The sequence below is a fragment of the Callithrix jacchus genome, chromosome 16 (assembly GCF_049354715.1).
Source record: "Callithrix jacchus isolate 240 chromosome 16, calJac240_pri, whole genome shotgun sequence".
In the NCBI taxonomy this organism is placed as follows: domain Eukaryota; kingdom Metazoa; phylum Chordata; class Mammalia; order Primates; family Cebidae; genus Callithrix; species Callithrix jacchus.
The window spans coordinates 90,265,106-90,285,224 of NC_133517.1; the positions used below are offsets into that span (position 1 = coordinate 90,265,106).

General features: G+C 39.8%; 1 protein-coding gene across 1 annotated transcript; it reads left to right on the forward strand.

Annotated features, from left to right (window-relative positions):
- Nucleotides 1–9,731: 9,731 nt before the first annotated feature.
- Nucleotides 9,732–19,909, forward strand: ABRA (actin binding Rho activating protein). The gene is made up of 2 exons (XM_002759305.5): nt 9,732–10,442; nt 19,310–19,909. The coding sequence occupies exons 1-2, from the start codon at nt 9,787–9,789 to the stop codon at nt 19,785–19,787; spliced, it is 1,134 nt and encodes a 377-aa protein (XP_002759351.1). The 5' UTR covers nt 9,732–9,786; the 3' UTR covers nt 19,788–19,909.
- The last annotated feature ends 210 nt before the right edge of the window (nt 19,910–20,119 follow it).

Consider the following 20,119-nt stretch of genomic DNA (forward strand, 5'->3'; position numbering starts at 1 on the left):
CGTTGTTTAGTATACAAGTCTGAATATAAAGGACAGGTCAGTGTGTGGGAATTGTCATCATAAAGATGGTATTTAAAGGCTGACCCCACCAAGGAAGTGAGTATAGATTGAGCAATAAGAAAATGGAGGCTCAGCCCTGCCTGCCCCAATGTTAAGAAGTTGAAGAGAACAGGTAATGACAAAGGCTGAGAAGGAGCATCCAATGATGTAGGAAGAAAGCCAGAGAGCTTTGACCCAGAAGCCATGTGAATAAAGCATTTATAGAAAAGGTAAGTGTTCTCATATGTCCAAATACTGCTGATAGGACAAGTAAATTTAGGACCAATAATTGATCATTACATTTAGCAATGTGGAAGTTATTGCTGATAGGACAAGAGGAGTTTTAGTGAATTATGAAAGTAAAACCTGTTTGGATCGGGTTCCAAAACAATTGAAGCAGGCAGTACACACAATTCTTCCAGGGAGTTTGCTGCTGTGGGTGGGGGGAGAGGAACTGGATGGTCCATGGGGTCAAGGGAGTGTAGTTTTTAAGACAGAAGAAATTGCAGTATTTTTGTCTGATGGGAAAGATAAAGATAGGTTAAATTGTGATGAAGGAGAGCAAAAGACTTATTACAGCAGTGTCCTGATGGGGGAAGGGGATGTGCCAATGTGAGGATGCCCTTCATCAGAGCTCTGACCATTCAGCCATAACATCAGGACTAAAGGCAGGCTCCATGGACACATTCAGGAAGGTGGGTAGGCTTCAGAGTGGGAGTTCTGGGGTGCTCTTGGTTCTATGTGAAATGGACAGCGAACTGACTAGCTGGGAGTGACGATGATAGAAGCAGCATTGAACATTTAGAGAAGGGAAAATGTGAAATAGTCATCCAGGACGCTGGAAGAATGAACGGACAAGGGAAATACAGTACCGAGCTGAGCAGCCTCTGAGGTTGGAGGTCAACAACTGTAAAATGAGATAGCAAATTTCCATGTGTCTCTCTAGTCACTTATTCAGTGTGTGAGTGTGGGCATGAAGGATGTGGTACCACAATGGGTGTGTTGTGCTGTGCAACTCAATGAGAAAAGAAATCAGAAGTCAGCATAGTGCGGGTTTAAGGCGTTCCTTAGTATTATGAGATACACATTCAAGTTAGTGCAGTCCACTGGAGTTAACTGGGCATAATGAACCAACTTAGTGTTCCTAACATAGCGAAGGCTAAGCAACTGCTACTGAAAGAGTAGTGAGTTTGAGTCATAGTTACAAGACCAGCTTCTGAGACACCATTTTTTCAGTTTAAATTAGGTATGCCAAAAAATTATGTGTTCATTTCCTGAATTAAGTTAATGTGAGTATATTTTGATAGACCACGGGATCTTGTGGCATTTGTTCCCTGACATTTTCTTTAGGCTCTGACAATGTATGTTAAATGGCTGTTGTTTATAACAGAAAAGTTTACAATGCATTATTCATACTGAAGTTTAGTATGATGTCTATGAATCTAGGTCATTCATTTACAAAGCGGCATCATTACCCTCAATAATAGCATAAAAGACAACAATATTAATAGCTTCCATGTGGTGCTCCTGTAAAAGTATTAAGCACCAGGCTTGTCGTCACCAACATGGACTCACATAAACCTGAGAGCAACATGTTGTGAGGAGGAGGTTGATATGACTACTATTTTCAGGTAAGTCAATCAAGTATCAGAGAAGTTAAATAACTCCTCCAAGGGTAGACACCTTCTAGAAGAATATCCAGAATGCAAAACCAATCTTCCTGAACTTACGTCAGGCTACACTCTTGAAAGCTGCATGTCAAGTGTCTGCCAGACCCACAGCACTCCAGCAGCTGGAACCGTGGTTCTCAATCCTGCTGCTATGTTTAGATCAAGCTGGTGCCAGAATCACATGCAGGACTCATCTCCAGAGACAGCATTTTACTATCTGTAGCTCTGAAAGTGCCACAGTGATCCTAAAGTGATTTAAGATCTCAAATTCTCAGTGATCCCCAGTGACTGGAAACCACTGAGCTCTATATTCCAGGAGGTTCTAGGAGAGTCTGTGTACAACACTCCAAGTAATTGAGACCTTATCTGACCTCATCCACCAAGCAGAGAGAAACCTTTTAGACATAGCCTTAAAAGCCACACCATAAATTACCTTAAAATAAAACACTATAAATAAGTTTTCCCTTGGTGCCTCCAGTCCCTACAGATGACCCTACATGACCTTCCTACCTGAAGACTCATCCCTGCTGGGTCTGGTGTAACTTTGTCCTTGGCCATAGAGAGTTTAAGCAGTCTTACTTTGCTACTCCCATGACTCAACATCAAAATATTAATAGTAACCACGTATCAAGAGTCAACATCTGCCAGGAGTGGAGCTAAGTGCTTAACACGTATTAACTCATAATCCTCATACAGGCCCTATGAGCTAGGTGCTCTGCTAATGCTCATTTTACAGAGGAAGAAACAGAAACTTAGAGAAGTTAAATAATACACCCCAGGTCACTGTGCTAACCAGCAGAGCCTGGATTTTCCCTGGTTCTGCCTGACCACGTGGTCCAGGTTCCTGGTTAATCTTGCTACTTAACACCTCTGCATGCGAGTCCCAGAGATTCCCCAACTCAATAGGACAACTTTGCCCTCTGGCCACAAATCTTCTTCCACTGCCCTCTCCCTGGTGTCACCTAACTCAGAAGCTTCTGGATCACCACTCACTGACCCCACTCTTGGCGACTTACCAGTTTCTATGTCATTTTGGTGTTCTTTGCAATGGCTCTCAGATCTCTTCTTTCAGACCTTTATTTGTTTCTTTGCAAGATTATTTTAGTAATTCCTGTGAATAGTCTTCCTATCCTAGTCTTACCTTTTTCAAATCCAAACCTTACTTTGCTGGCTCTAGATTGATCATTTTGATAACACAAATTTGATACCACATCCGGGCTTAAAATCCTTGAGTTATTCAATGAGCCCTACTTGATAAAACACTGATTTCTTAGCAAGATCCTCACAAAATAGCTCCAACCTACCTCTTTAGAGGTATCTCTTACCACTCTCTGTTCCTTGTCCTTACCCCATAAACACTACATTCTCCAAAGGTCATAAATGGGGAGCACACAAGCAGGATCCAGCCCAAAGACATGCCACTCAATACCAGTGCACACGTGTGTGTGCACAAGTGTGTGTGTGTACACATGTGTGCACAAGTCTTATCATTTAAGTAAGGAATGGGATCACTCAGGTAAAAATACACATCTCTTACTTCTTTGAAATATTGTTTTATCAGCTGTCCACAATTCTTACCATGCCCTGCTGTGGCTTCAACCCAACTCACTTTGCATCTTTAAGTGACCTGCTTGACATTTGAGTCTGTGATCTCTACTCTGGACCAATAGAAAGCCTCTAAGTATACCAGGTATCTTCATACCTTTGTAACATTTTTTGTAGTATTTCTAATGTAGCTGTCGCCTGAATATTAAAGGTAGTTATATGGATGCCTTCTCCTGGCTAGATTGGGAAAAGTCATGAAAGTAGATTCTGTTTTGTTCATCTTTATATCCTATCCCACATTGTTTACTATCAGGCTTCACCCATTGTATACATTCCAGGAACACTGAGCATAGTAAATTCTAATGCAGCAAAAAGCTCTTTTTACTTTCTCTATTAAAGTCTTTTCATGACCAACTGTATGAAACTAAACAAGTTACTTGTTTACCAAACAAGTAAGTCCAAACAAGTAAAGGACTTATTTACTTGTTTAAGGACCTCATATTAGAAAAGATTAATAAAATTATTCTTTCTCAAAAAACATTAGGAAACAGAATTCAACAACACATCAAAAAGGTTATACATGGTGATCAAGTGGGATCAGTCTCTGGCATACACGGCCGATTAAACATATGTACATCAAAGATACATCACATTAACATAATGAAAGATTACCACATTCTTGTCTCAACCGATGCAGAAAAAGCATTTCCCAATGCTCATTGCCTTTTCTTGATAAAAATTCTTAACAGTTTAAGTGTAGAAGGAAAGTTTCTCAACATAATAAAGGCTACTTAAGAAAAATCCACAGCTTACATCGAAATCAACAAGGACCAACTGAAAACTTTTCCACTAAGATTCAGTACAAGGCAGGGATGCCCACTATCACCATTTCTATTCAACATAGTAATGAAAGTACTGGCGAGAACAATCAGACAAGAAAAAAAGAAAAAGGCACTCAAACTAAAAAAGAACAAGTAAAATTATCTCTGTTTGCAGATGATATTATCTTATAGGTAGAACCCCAAGGTTCATAAAAAACTATTAGAACTAATAAATAAAATCAGCATACAAAAAGTAGTAGCATTATCTATACACAAATAACAACCTAGCTGAAAAAGAAATCAATAAAAACAATCCCACTTATGATAGCATAAAGAATGCACGAAATAAATTTAAACAAAGCAAGTGTAAGATTTTTACCATGAAAACTATAAAACATTGCTAAAAGAAATGGAAGAATACATAGATAAGTGTAAAGATATCACATGTTCATATATTAGATGAAGTAGGATTGTTAAAATGTCTATACTACCCAAGAATATACAGATTCAATGCAATCATTATTAAAATTCCAATGACATTATTCACAGAAATGAACAATACAATCCTAATGTTTTTAAGGAACCACAGAAAAACCCAAACAGCCAAAGCTATACTAAGAAAGAAAAATAAAGTTGGAGGCATCACACTTCCTGAATTAAAATTACACCACAAAGCTATAGTAATCAAAACAGTATGTTAGTGGCATAAAACAGAAACAGACCAATGGAACATAATAGAGAGCTCAGAAATAAATATAAATATATACAGTCAATGAATTTTTGACAAGGTCACCAAGAAGACACAATGGGGAAAGAGTAGTCTCTTTAATAAATGGTGCTGGGAAAGTTGGATTTCCATCAAATTAGACCCTTATGCCATACACAAAAACCAACTGAAAGTGGATGAAAAACCTACATGTAAGATCTAAAAGAATAAAAATCCTAGAAGTGAACATAAAAATAAAACACCTGGACATTGACTGCCCTTGGCAATGGTTTTTAAAAAATATACTAAAAGCTCAGGCTACAAAATAAAAAATAACTAAATGGGACTATATGAAACTAAAAAGGCTGAACAGCAAAGGAAACAACACAATGAAAGGGCAACCAATGGGTTGGGGAAAATATATGCAAATTACATATCTGATAAAGAGTTAAGTATTTTAAAGTCATACATAAAACACAAGTCAATGGCAGAAAGACAAATAACCTAATTTAAAAATAGACAAAGGACTTAAACAGACATTTATCCAAAGAAAATATAAAAATGGCCAATAGCTGTATGAAAATGTGCTCAACATAAATAATCACCTCAGAAATGCAAACTGAAACCACTATGAGATAACACCTCATCTCCATTAGGATGACTATTATCCTTAGAGTCAAGAGACAACAAATGTTGGCAATGATGTAGAGAAAAGCACACTGTTGGTGAAAATGTAGGGCGGTGTAGTCATTATGGACAACAGTATGGAGGTTCCCAAATAAATTAAAAATAGAACTACCATATGATCCCACAATCCCTCCTCTGGGCCTATACTCAAAGGGAACGAAATCATTACCTCATAAAGATATCTGTACGCTCATATTCATAGTGATATTTTTCACAATACCCAAAATATGGATACAACCTACATGTTTGTAGATGGACAGATGGATAAAGAAAATGTGGAAAATATATATGTATGTGTGCATATATATCATATTTAATATACATATTATATAATATGTGTGCACGCATGTGTGTGTGTGTGTGTGTATACGTATATAAAGAAAGAATGGAATATTATTCAGCCCCAAAAATATGGCGTCCTGCTATTCGCCACCACATGGATGGACAAGAAGGACATTTTGTTAAGCAAAACAAGCCAGATACAGAAAGAAAAATATTGCATATTTTTTTAAGAAGGTCAAATATAGAGAGTATAAAATACAAAAAATTAGCTGGGCATGGTGGCGCGTGCCTGTAATCCCAGCTACTCAGGAGGCTGAGGCAGGAGAATTGCCTGAACCCAGGAGGCAGAAGTTGCAGTGAGCTGAGATTGCCCCATTGCACTCCAGCCTGGGTAACAAAAGCGAAACTCCGTCTCAAAAAAAAAAAAATAAAAAATAAATAAATAAATAGAAATAAAATAGTGGTTACAAGAGTCGGGTTGGGCGATGAAATGGGAAAGGATAGGTCAAAGGATACAAAGTAGCAGATATGTAGGATGAACAAGTCTAGAGATTCAATGTACCACAGAGTACTATAGTTAATAAAATTACATTAGAGATTTTAAAGTAGATTTTAGCTGCTCTTATCAAAAAGCAACCATGTGAGATGATAAATATGTTACTTTGCTTTCTTCTAGTAATCATTTTGCTGTGTATTTAATAAAATCATGTTCTAAACTTCAAATATATACAATAAAACTTAGCTTTAAAAAAAAGCTATTGTGGCCAGGCACAGTGGCTCATGCCTGTAATCCCAACACTTTGGGAGGCCAAGGCGGCTGGATCACCTGAGATCAGGAGTTCGAGAACAAACTGGCCAGCGAAAACCTATCTCTACTAAAAATACAAAAATTAGCTGGGTGTGATGGCACATGCCTATAACCCCAGCTACTTGGGAGGTTGGGGCAGGAAAATTACTTGAACCCAGGGGGAAGAGTTTGCAGTGAGCTAAGACTGTGCCACTTCACTCCAGCCTGGGCGAAAGAGTGAAATTCCATCTCAAAAAAAAAAAAAAAAAAAGTAGCTATTGTTTCATATAGCTTTAAGCCAATGTACGTTTCTAAAGTCTCTTTAAAAAGACTATACAGCTGGCTATGAGAGTTGGCTCTACCTAACTACTAAGTGTATCATGCAGAAAAATATATAAATACATCTCCTTCCTCTTTCTAGTATTATTCATATGATCAAAATATAATAAATATTATTTTCAAGATACTTTCCTACTTATGACAAACTTCTTAGGTGATAATGACTTCATTAATCAGGTCTGCATCTTCAAAAACCATTTCAAGATTTCACAGAAAACCCCGATTGTAAAACACCTATTTTATTTTTGTCTTTGAGATTTTATTTTATTTATTTATTTTTGAGATGCAGTCTCGCGCTGTTGCCCAGGCTGTACTGCAGTGGCACAGTCTCGGCTTACTGCAGTCTCCGCCTCCTGGCTTTAAGCAATTCTCCTGCCTCAGCCTCCTGAGTAGCTGGGACCTCAGGTGTGTCCCATCATGCCCATCTAATTTTTTTGTATTTTTAGTAAGACAGGGTTTCATCATGTTGGCCAGGATGGTCTCGATCTCCTGACCTCGTGATCTGCCCATCTCAGTCTCCCAAAGTGCTGGGATTACAGGCACGACTCACTGCACCTGGACGAAATTTTAATTTGATTTCTAATATAAGTTAAACAGGAAAATCTGGAACTCCCAAGAATTTGAATTTCGATTGAGACAATGAATATAACATTTCTATAGTCATCAAGATGTATGAGAGGTTGCATACAGACCTTGCTTTAGGGAAGAAACGTTGTGAGGAGGAAAACGATTTTACACTCTCTTCTGTAGAGTTATGAATGAAGGACTGCAGTTGCCACGGAGGCTGAATCTCAGAAGGAATGACCAGCTTATTTTAGAAGCTGCTTCTGTTTTTCAGCCAAGACCATCTGCTGACAGTCCCAAACCCCAGTAGCTGACTGCAATGCCAGTCAAGACGTCAAAGACTGTTAACATTTGCTGTCTCCATTTCTTCTCCCTCTACCAGGACTGAATCTGGGGCAGGTGTGGACAGGAAAGCAGAAAAATCTTGTTGAAAGCTGTGAATTATCCTGATTCTGGGCTAAGCATATGAGCGTCTTAGAGGAGCTCCTTTCTTTCCTAAGGCCTTCCAAGTGGGATGAAGAGATTCTGATAAGAACCAAACAGGCTGCAGTGAATCTGCATTGCTGGGAGGAATGCCAGAAATTTCAAGCTCAGATTGAAATCTTTGTTTAATAGTTTTCTTTCCTTGTGAGCCAATTTCCTCTTAATTAATCAAGAGGGATTTTTTTTCTCAGCATTTCTGGCCCTCAGTAAATGTTATCAGATGTGGTTGAACTCTGGAAACACCTCTGACAGATTTGTAGATCAAGTATTAAATCACTTCCCAATTATTTTTTTAATCCTAAGAGGTAAATAACCCACACGATGAAAAACTATCAGCTAGTTTTTCCAAAATAAATGTCTATCTGAAATAATTAACTTTTATACCTTTCTGTGCTCTTAAACAGCAGTTTTCAATCAGTATGGTTAACTGCATGCAAGACTGCAGGAAAGGAAATAGTTTTAAAGCCAACGGAACTGTTGAATGAAAACAATTCTGTCTTACTTTAAGAAATTTTTCATTGCTGAGCCCTGGACATTTTTATCTGGTTTAATACACTGCATAGATGTTTCTTTTTCTGTCTACATTTTTTCTTTCCAGTCGTTTTAAAAAATATTATCTTTCAGTCTCCGGAGTTTGAAACCAGCCTGGGAAACATAGCAAGACCTCATCTATACCACAAACAAACAAACAAACAAAGAAATAAACCCCAAAACCATTGGCCAGGCATGGTGGCTCAGGCCTGTAGTCACAGCTACTTGGGAGACGGAGGCAGGAGGATTACTTGAGCCCAGGAGGTCAAGGCTGGAGTAAGCCGTGATCACACCACTGCACTCCAGCCAGGGGACAGAGCAAGACCTTATCACAGAAAAACAAAACAAAGAAACAAAAACAAAGCAAACCAAAAACCAGAGGGCAGGGGTGGGCAGGGGTGAGGACGAGAAGGGAGCTACCCACAGCACTCACTTATTCAATCCAGAGAATTCTGTCCTTAGATGATCTTTTGAAACAAAATATTTGGAAAGATGTGTTCAAATAATAATTTCTAAAATACAGTGTGTATGTAGGTTTTAAAGACATTTTTAAATGATTGGACCAAAATGTTGACTGCCTTCTTATATTTTAGTATGCATTATCTATACAATAGCTCAAAGCTGGGACCAGAACGTAATTAGTCTCTATCTCGACTTTGGTCTTTCTCTTATTTGGGCTTCAACTTTCTCATCTGAAAAATGAAGGATGGATGAGTACATTTTCTAAGATCTATTTCTAATGAAGTTGAATGAAAAAGAAAAAAAAGTAGGATCTTTGATAACTGGAATAAAAGGAGGGAAGAGCTTTGAATGGCGCCGATGTGGATTTGAATCTCAGATAGTATTAGCTGCAGGAAGTTAGATTTTATTTTATTTAGCTGCAAAGTGGAACTAATTAGGGACTATACCTGTTGGGGTTTAAATGGGAACAATCCAATAATGTTCCCAGCATAATGTGTACACATATTGTATGCACCTAGAAATGGCAGGACCACATTAAGGTCAGAAAATCATAAGGCTGAGCACATGACTCGATCTAATAATTTCCACTCTGGCACTTGGAGGAGAAAGAAAATGAGCATATCACTGTCCCTTATGAGCAGAGATGTCCCTCTGCTGTAATGAACTGGAGCTGTCATGATTTATAAAAAGAACACCATCAGGGCAAAGGGGCCACATCTTGGCAAGAAATGCTTCACATAGTTTCCATCGTCACCAAGCTCTCCTTCCCACCCCACACCCTGCTTCTATTTAAATCCCAGGCACTCTACTAGGCCACACTGATTTTAGCCAGTGCCCAGGCTATCAGCAGAGAAAAGACAGGTGGGTAGCATGGCTCCAGGCGAAAAGGAAAGGGAGGGCCCAGCCAAGAGCGCCCTCCGGAAGATACGCACCGCCACCCTGGTCATCAACTTGGCCCGAGGTTGGCAGCAGTGGGCGAATGAGAACAGCACCAGGCAGGCCCAGGAGCCTTCAGGCTGGCTGCCGGGAGGGACCCAGGACCCACCCCAAGCTCCTAAACCAATCACATGCCCTACTCCACACCAGAAAGCTCGGAGTGTCCCAAAGTCACCACCCCGAACGCCAGAAGGACATGGAGATGGACAAAGCTCAGAGAAAGCCCCTGAGGTTTCTCACATCAAAAAGAAAGAGGTGACCAAAACGGTGGTCAGCAAGGCTTATGAGAGAGGAGGGGACGTGAACCATCTCAGCCACAGGTACGAGCGGGATGCTGGTGTGCCTGAACCAGAGAATGACATTGACAGAATCCTCCACAGCCACGGCTCCCCAACACGGAGGAGAAAGTGTGCCAACCTGGTGTCTGAGCTAACCAAAGGCTGGAGAGTGATGGAACAGGAGGAGCCCACAGGGAGGAGTGACAGCATAGACACAGAAGACAGCGGCTACGGAGGAGAGGCCGAGGAGAGGCAGGAGCAGGACGGAGTACAGGTGGCCGTGGCCAGGATCAAGCGCCCCTTGCCCTCCCAGTAAGTGATTGCATCCTTCCCACTCCTTCTATCAGGATCACTACTGAGCCCCAACCAACTCTGTAAATCCAGGCAGCAGGCGACGTCCTGCCAGAGTTAGAGTGAGTATCTCAAAGACCGGGCAGGCAGTGAGTTCCGTAGAGGACGCATGTCCCTGCGCTGGAGGTCAGTGCCAACCTTAGACATGGGCTTTTTGGTCAGGGCCTGCGCTATTTTATTTCTCCTTTTTCAGTTCAGTTTTGAACTGAACACCCAAGTCTTAGTCTCAACAAAGATGAAGCCTTCAGAGAAGGATGTCTGTTTTGTGTGAATTCTTTAAGTCATTTCTATAATGAGTAACAAATCGGCTTATTTCTTTAGAGATAAGAGTGGTTTCTGGTACACTCATTGGGAAAATTTTACCTTGTCCCAACTGTCTATGCTATTATCAGGAGATACATCTGCTTCAATAACACCCATGGAATATAGATCTCTATGACTCTAAACAGGTGGCAGGCTGCTGTCTAATTTGAGAGCAGGCTCTGAATGAACTCAGACAGATTCAAGTTCAAATCCCAGTTCTGCTCCTAACTAGTCCTTTTTAAAGCTGATTTCCTTGACTGGGCACAGTGGCTCACGCCTGTAATCCCAGCACTTTGGGAGGTCAGAGGAGGGCAGATTACCTGAGGCCAAAAATTCAAGACCGGCCTGACCAACATTGGTGAAACCCTGTATCTACCAAAAATACAAAAAATTAGCTGGGCATACTGTTATGCATGTGCAATCCCAGCTACTTGGGAGGCGGAGCATGAGAATTGCTTTAACCCAGGAGGATGAGGCTGCAGTGTGCCATGATCATGCTACTGCACTCCAGCCTGGACAACAGAGCAAGACTCTGTCTCAAAAAAAAAAAAAAAAAAAAAAAGCTGATTTCCTCATTTGTAAAATGACAGCAACAGTCAGCTTTTGGGAGAAGTTCTGTTATACTGGGACATGTAAATGAGATTAGGGTTACCAAGCACAGAGCTTGTCACATGCTTAGTACATGAAAACCATTATTATTCACATAGATTTGGTTACTTTGCAACTTTTCAAATTTTCAAAAACAGTTTGTCCTATTTGTAAACAAAGAGAAATAATTAAAATATCTAGATGCTAGATACACATATACACGCTCACACACACACTGATGCAAACTGAAACATTTATATAGATAAGAAACATGCTTTTTTTCAAGACAGTAACTCCATATAGTAGAGTCAGGATTTCTTATTCCACAGTGCAAGAGTATCAAAATATAAGACGTAAGTGTCTGATGCCATTACACTTAGAGACTGACTCCCATGGGAACAGTTCGATGTAAAAATGTGTTTTTGAAGTCTTGTGAAACAATAAGAAAATAAAGAAAAAATAATGGTTACCTAATTTGACAAAAAGCTGTTCTTTTTTTTTTGAGATGAAGGCTCACTCTGTTGCCCAGGCTGGAGTGCACTGGCATGATCTTGGCTCACTGCAACCTCTGCTTCCTGAGTTCAAGTGATTCTCTTGCCTCAGTCTCCTGAGTAGCTGGGATTACAGGTGCATGCCACCGTGCCCACCTAATTTTTGTATTTTTAGTCTAGAGATGGGGTTCACCATGTTGGCCAGGCTGGTCTCAAACTCCTGACCTCAGGTGATCCACCCACCTTGGCCTTGCAAAGTGCTATCCCAGCTGGCGTGAGCCACCACACCCGGCCTAAAGAGCTATCTTATACTTTGAGACTGTAAAGGTGTTTTGAAAGAATTAGAACTACTACAGTGCAAGCTTTCAAGAAAAATAAAATGGCAAATGGATAATTACAATAATCTGTCATGTGTTTAGTGTGTGCTATAGGTGTTTAAATGCTTTGTCTCTTCACTTCTCCTAATTTTCTGAGGTAGCTATTCACCCATTTCAGGAATAAAAACACCAAAGCTCAGAGGGGAAGTTTGCCCAGCAAGTTAATGACAAAGTTAAGACTTGCCCTACTCCAAATGCAAGTTAATGGCAAAGCTAAGACCTGCCCTACTCCAAATGCAATGTTTTAAAACCAGACATGGTGCTAACTCTCATGCAGTCTCTTGAGGATGCATTCAGAGGTCTGGAGTCGTGCTTAAGTTAATATAGTAGTTCATGATCAGAAGTAACTATGCTATCAGAACATGAGGAATAACATTCCAAATTCTGACCTTGTGGATTTTGGGACATGTGTGCCACAAATGGAGTAATGGAGTCCAAAAGAATAAAGCCTGAGAGGGCACAATGACAAGATCTTTCTTTCAGCATATTTTAAATTAACCAGAGGTAGGGAGGTGACAGCTGGGACTGATCCTGAATGCATAGTAGAGCTAGACATTTTTGGGCACCTGTCTAAGCACTTTTCATATATTTATTTATTTACTCCCGCAATATGTGCATATGATAGTTTATAACCATCATCGCTGTTTGTAGATGGAGACATGCGATGAAGAAATATTAGGGAATTTGTATGAGATTTTATAGTCCATGAGATTTGAACTCAGTCACTCTGGCTCTGAGCAAAGTGTCTCACCTAAAAGTGAGGAATGGGATATAGGACCCTTCTCAGGGTTCCACAAATCAGTCTGGTACATGGGCACCTTCTTAGCGTGTTGAAGTGTCTATGAGTTGAATAAGTGACGATTTGATTTGAATCATGGGCACTTAGGTAATCCTGAGTCTCTGTGTACTCACCTAAAAAACAGAGGTGATATCTGATAGTTCACAGGGTTATTTATTTTTTATTTTTTGAGACGAAGTCTTGCATTGTCACCTGGGCTGGAGTGAAGTGGCACTATCTTGGCTTACTACAACCTCCACCTCCCAGGTTCAAGCGATTCTCCTGCCTCAGCCTCCCAAGTAATTGGGATTACAGGTGCCCGCCACCACACCCAGCTAATTTCTTTATTTTTAGTAGAGATGGGGTTTCACTATGTTGGCCAGGCAGGTTTCAAACTCCTGACTTCATGATCGGCCCACCTTGGCCTCCCAAAGTACTGGGATTACAGGTGTGAGCCACTTTGCCCGGCCTTCATGGGGTTATTTTTATATTACCTATGTAAAGTGATAGACTCAGAGGAGGTCGTTAGTAAGTTGTACCCATTATAATACAGGGAGCCAGGCCCGGTGATCCCAGCCCTTCAAGATGCTAGGAGCTTGGCTCTGTAGGTTCAGTGGCAGTGGTGGCTAAATCTCTTCTTTCCTTTTTGGCTCCTTTCCCTCAGTCTTGGAGTACATAGGGTACCAGAATGTTGTATGCAGCAACAGCAGCTCTTAATTCCAGTGGTAATCCTAGCTGTGCTCAGGAAACTTCAGCAGAAGCCTCATGGAAATTTTTGACCAATGAGACTCTCAAATATTGCTTGAGAAATGAAAGCAGCATTACTAAGCCAATTTGGAAAGACTTTTTGTTCACTTATTTTAATTATAGGCACCATTTGCTCCCTGTATCTGCCAATAAGGAGACAATTATGTATCATGGATATTTAGGTGGAAAGTTTCTTGGTGGTTAAGATGTTCCATGGATAATAGAAACAAACAGATCAACTGGGAAAAGGGTAGATAAATTCTTTACCAACAGTGGTTTGTCTAACTGGGATTTCACTATAAAAATAGTTTATATTTTGTCTCACTTTAAAAATATTTAGTCTTTTGATTGCGTGTGACTTGTTCAATTCAGTTCCTTTGGACAAAAGAAATTAGATCTCTCTCCCATAAACATGCAAGACTAACGTACCAATAACTTATCCATCCTGTTTCCCATGTTTAATTCAGTGAAAATAATAGCAGTTGAGCAGGTGTCTGCCATTTTATAAATAAGGAAACCGGCACACAGAGACATTAAGAAACGAATAATCCAAGTCACAGAATGAGGAAGTGATGAAGTTGGGAAGGCTGATGCCAGTGCTTGTGTTCTTAACCACTGTACTAGACTGTCTCTCTCAGTAGCGAACAGACTCAAGGAATAAAGTGGAGATCAAAACGTTGACTTAATTAATAAAATCCCAGTAACTCCCAAAGTTCAGGGGTTTGGTGCAACTGTATTGAAGGACTTCTGCCTATGCCCAATTCTAGGGCCATGAACCCTTTCCATAGACTCTGAAGACAGTTCAGTCCGCAAGGAGAATCACAAGCCTGGCTCTCAAACGGAACTGATAATGACAGACAGAAAAACTGCTGAGCAGAAATGTCCATATTGCCTTTTGAATGCTGTCACCCTGCTTCTGACAAATGTGCTCCTCTTGATGTCATGCTCTCAGTAATCAATGGCTTAAACTGTCTGTAGGGAAGGACAAGCAAACCAATGCAGCATTTCTCTGAGAAGTCCGAAAGGGTGAAGAGGTTCTTTGCTGTATTGACGGGAGGGTGCCTGTGTGAGGAGGCGAAATGCTCCCTCTACAGGAACATCTACGGAGTTGGAAATGAGAGCCCATCTTCACTTTCTCCAAACAGACTGGAGACAGAAGAGAAAAACTCTAGGCCCCCAGGCATTTTGAAGCTAGTGATTCAGGTGAAGGGCAACCACCAGAAAATGTTTTCAGTGCCAGTGAAGTTATTAGACTTGAAATATATCTTTTAGAACTCTTATTTCCTGTGGATTTTATTACATATATGACAATTTACCCATATAATTATTACTCCAAAACACAGAATTATGATAAAATTGGTTCCCATCATCTCCTCATGCTGTTGAAGAGTCTCATTGAGATAAAAAATAAATTTCAGAGTTTATTTCAGTAAATGAAGCTAGACTTTCCTAGACAGATTAGTTGTAATGTCTTGTAGAATTAGTTACGTTGAACATAGCAGGACAGGGGATACATTTTTATTGACTATAAGAAAGTTTGTTTACTAATAATGAAGAAACTGAGAAGATGGGTCTGGATTTAGTACTCCTATCCTAAAATATGGGCAAGATGTTAGTCTTTAAATATTGCTTTGCTTTCTTTCAATTTATGCTAGGTTAGCTTTCTAAAGCTCAATATAAACTATCATTCACATTTTTCCCTGAAAAATTTAAAAACAACATAATCTGGCATTGATTCTTACAGTATTTATTGAACAAAAAAATATTCAGTGTATAAGACTTTCTAAACCTGACTTAAACACAATATACTTTCAGACCTTTTAAAAATTGGAGATATAAACACAATACAGAATGTTTATAAAATAGAGAAAATTAGATGCCATTAAGATGAATTTCCTTCTTTTTTTTCTAGCCCTATTTTCTAATTCTTCCTTATAGGACTAACTTTCTTTGGTTTTCTTCCCTCCAATAAGATGGCGTTACAGTTTGAAAATATAACAAATAGGCATTAATATTTAAATGGTGCTTGTGTTAGAAGATATGTATATCATATATATGTATGAGATTCATATATATATATGAGATATATATATCAATCTCATATATATATATATATATAAATGGAGGCTCGCTCTGTCACCCAGCCTGGAGTGCAGGGTAGTGGCACCATCTTGGCTCACTACAACCTCTGCCTAACAGGTTCAAGAGATTCTTCTTCCTCAGCCTCCTGAGTAGCTGGGACCAGTAGCTGTGCCACCATGCCAACTAATTTTGTGTTTTTAGTAGAGATGGGGTTTCACCATGATAGCCAGGCTGATCTCAAACTCTTGGCCTCAAGTGATCTACCTACCTCAACCTCCCAAAGTGCTGGGATTTCAAAAGTGAGCCACTGTGCCTGGCCTAGAAGCTCTTCACAGATTTATTAGCACACACCAATCCCAGCTCTTATTCCAAATGACACTGAGTTTCAGCAGTTAGGAAATCTAAGTAGCTAATTAAAAATTAGAAGGAAAAAAAAGCCTGTATCAAAGACTCAGAGTCCCATGTAACATACAGTTTAAATAAATTACCTCTGGATGCAAATTTGAGTATTTACCTTTTTTTTTTTTGCTTTCTTTGTTACAAAATCAGTATAATACCAACGTTAAAGAGAATTTTGAAAAATGAAAAGTACTCTTACCTGGATACCAACGTAATTATTTTCCATCATGCAAATGGTATTGAATGCTTCAGCGTGGTGCTTATGCCCTTTACAGAGTTGTGATTGTACCATAAACCCAAATTTGTATTACTCTATTTTCATTACAAAATATCCAATAGGTACCTTAAAAAGTGCCTGACACACAGAAGGCATCATAAATAAATAATCAAACCATGGGAGGGACGTAAAAGTGCCCCAAAACTCTTTAAAGGCAGGATGTATTAGGATTTACACAATAGGGCAGAGCCACATTTGGTGCTCAGGAGACAAACTATGAGTTAATAAATTGCACTGTTCACTTGCATTTGAGATACTTCAAGCCTCTTCTCTGGCAGGACACTTCAGCTGTTAAGTCTGGCAAGAAATTTAGGCTCTGCCAAAATGGCCATGGACTTGCTATTGAAGAATATGCCTTTGATCAGTCGTTGATTATCATGGCTCCGAAAAGACAGGGTGTTTGCTCTCTTTTAATAATGAGATCGAGGCCAGGCATGGGTGGCTCACCCCTGTAATTCCAGCACTTTGGGAGGCCGAGGCAGGTGGATCATGAGGTCAAGAGATCAAGACCATCCTGGCCAACATGGTGAATCCCCGTCTCTACTAAAAACACAAAAATTAGCCGGGCATGATGGCATGAACCTGTAGTCCCAGCTACTTGGGAGGCTGAGGCTGAAGAATTGCTTGAACCTGGGAGGCAGAGGTTGCAGTGAGCTGAGATCCTGCCACTGCACTCCAGCCTGGCACCTGACAACAGAGTGAGACTCTGTTTTAAAATAATAATAATAATAATGAGATTGAGCAGCCCACACTGAGGGCAGCTGAACAGGGAAAGCTGATGGAGAGGCAGAGGATCAACTGACGAGGGCTGAGGGAAATCCATTACACTTCAGCCTGGTGAGCTCCTAGCACTTTTTCATACATATATTTTATAAAGTTGTAATGATTGTGAATATGGTTGTTGTGTGCTGTTTTTTTTTTTACTAATTAACTTTGTCATACACTTTTATCTATATATGTATAAAGGATAGTGGTATTATATGTAGTATTTCCAATTCCAATTTTATTGTCCTATGAAACAATGTAGCAAGCATAGGACTTTGGGAAACACCAAGCATAAGAATTAATGAAAGTTCGCCATCTAGTGGATGTCATTTGGTTTTTGAAAACAATCTAAGGTTGTAACCGCCCTGTCCATATCTGTTTGGTTCCAGCTTTCGGGGAACCAGATCTCAGGAAGTGAGTTTGGATGGTGAGGGACACCCAAATCTGATTGGCTCCTGGGTTCTGAATAGTAAATTGTGAGAGTTCGGATAGCTCAGGCATGCCATTCACGCAGGTACTTCAGCACAACTTGAACATCTCCAATCCCAATGCTTCCAGGTATTAGGCCACTTGGTGCTGGGAAGAAAAAGGGAGGGTGGGACACTTGCAAGGGTGAGGAGTACAAATCTCTTTCAGAGAGTCCAAGAGTTTGTGTTTTACCTGTGAAGGCAAAGAGACTGAGGGAAAAAGTCTAGGCAATTGGAGATAGAGTCTTTTGAGGTTCTGGGATACACATGCAGGACATGCAGGTTTTACTGCGTAAGAAAATGTGTGCCATGGTGGTTTGCTACCCCTATTAACCTGTCATCTAGATATTAAGCCCCACATGCATTAGCTATTTATCCTGATGCTCTCCCTTCCCCCAACCTCCCAACAGGCTGCGGTGTACGTTGTTCCCCTCCCTGTGTCCATGTGTTCTCATTGTTCAGCTCCCACTTACAAGTGAGAACATGTGGCGTTTGGTTTTCTGTTCCTGTGTTATTTTGTTGCCCCATCCTAGTATTAGGCTGCATTCTCATGATACTACTACACTTTCCAGAGTTGGTTTTTTACTGTTTTTTTTTTTTTATATAAGAAAATGCATTCTGAATTCAAAGGATACATACATTTAAAAGGCAACATATTCCTTTATTAGATACTCTATGGGCCTGCTGAGTGGCATCACTGCATAGTAGGAAGAGTATTGACCTTCATCGCAGGCAGTCTTGCATTTGAATCCTTCCCCTGCCACCTATTTAGGGCTGTATTTTATAGTTAAAGAGAGGCTCTGGAGCCAGGTTACCTTTGTTTCAAAGTCTAGTTCTACCACTTAACGGTTTTGTGACTTTAAGCAGTTACTTCATCTCTCTGGCCTCAATTTCTTCATTTGTGAAGTAGGAATTACTATCTCAGGGGATGGTTGTGGGGAATATTAATAAAAAGTGTTTAGAAGAATGTCAGTACATAGTGTTCAGTAAATGTTACTATTGCTAGTGTTTTCTGTCTGTACACCTTAACATTTCAAAGTTTCTAGTAGATCATTGATACTAGTCTATACATGCTATCACTAAAAAATCCACATTTGAAAATCTGTAGGACTAAATATTAAAATGCATGTGTAGTGGTATAGTCTTTCCCTGTGAGAAATAATTGGTTTCAGAGGTCCTCTAAGAACTAGGTTCCCCAGAAAACCTAGTTTTTTAATTAGAACAATTCCAGTTCTAAAATGTCACTAATACTCAACTGTAAGATATACACATTTGTGTTAATTTTGTGAGGCTTTTTCTTAGAGTTTAATATAACTATAATGCTTAAAATATCATTCATAGAGAGAATAATCTAGAAACTGTGCACCAAACTAAGAACAATGGTGGGACTATGTATGACTTTTCTTCTTTTATTTCTAATTTTTTGTATTATCTTTTGTAGTGAAAAAATTATACTTATGTTAAAAGATGCGTATGTGTGGGAAGTACAAAGGGAAAGCAACATTTAGTGTTAAAATATCTGTATCTTGATTGTTCACCCTCTCTCTACTTTAGGGTAAATAGATTTACAGAGAAACTCAACTGCAAAGCCCAACAGAAATATAGCCAAGTGGGCAACTTGAAAGGGAGATGGCAGCAGTGGGCTGATGAGCACATACAATCCCAGAAGCTCAATCCTTTCAGTGAAGAGTTTGATTACGAGCTGGCCATGTCCACCCGCCTACACAAAGGTGACGAGGGCTACGGCCGCCCCAAGGAAGGAACCAAAACCGCTGAAAGGGCCAAGCGTGCTGAGGAGCACATCTACAGGGAAATCATGGACATGTGCTTCATTATCCGCACGATGGCTCGCCACAGACGAGACGGCAAGATCCAGGTTACATTTGGAGATCTCTTTGACAGATATGTTCGTATTTCAGATAAAGTAGTGGGCATTCTTATGCGTGCCAGGAAGCATGGACTGGTAGACTTTGCAGGAGAGATGCTATGGCAAGGCCGAGATGACCATGTTGTGATTACGCTACTCGAGTGAAGCTTCAGAAACAAAAGCCAAATTTGGCCCACTATTGTCTTAATGCTAAATGCTCATGTATTTAAAAAGAAAATGCAAACTCTCTGTAATAAGTTAATAAATATTAAACAATTTTTACATAAGTGACTTTCTTGCATTCTATTTCTAGAAGGAGGCAATTTGGGGATTTTGAGAAATCACACACAAAGCATTTCAGAAAGCACATGTTATTAACATGTAATAATAGTATTAATGGTTGAAATTCCACAGGGTTTTTTTTTTTTTTTGAGACAGTTTCTCTGTATGTCACCAAAGCTGGTCTTTTAACTCCTGGCCTCAAGTGATCCTCTCAC

What these genes read in the sequence shown, in the direction of transcription:
- ABRA (XM_002759305.5), top strand. Translation starts at nt 9,787, where the DNA reads ATGGCTCCAGGCGAAAAGGAAAGGGAGGGCCCAGCCAAGAGCGCCCTC. An exon ending in AAGCGCCCCTTGCCCTCCCA is followed by an intron (nt 10,443 to 19,309) that starts GTAAGTGATTGC and finishes TCTCTACTTTAG; the next exon opens with GGTAAATAGATTTACAGAGA.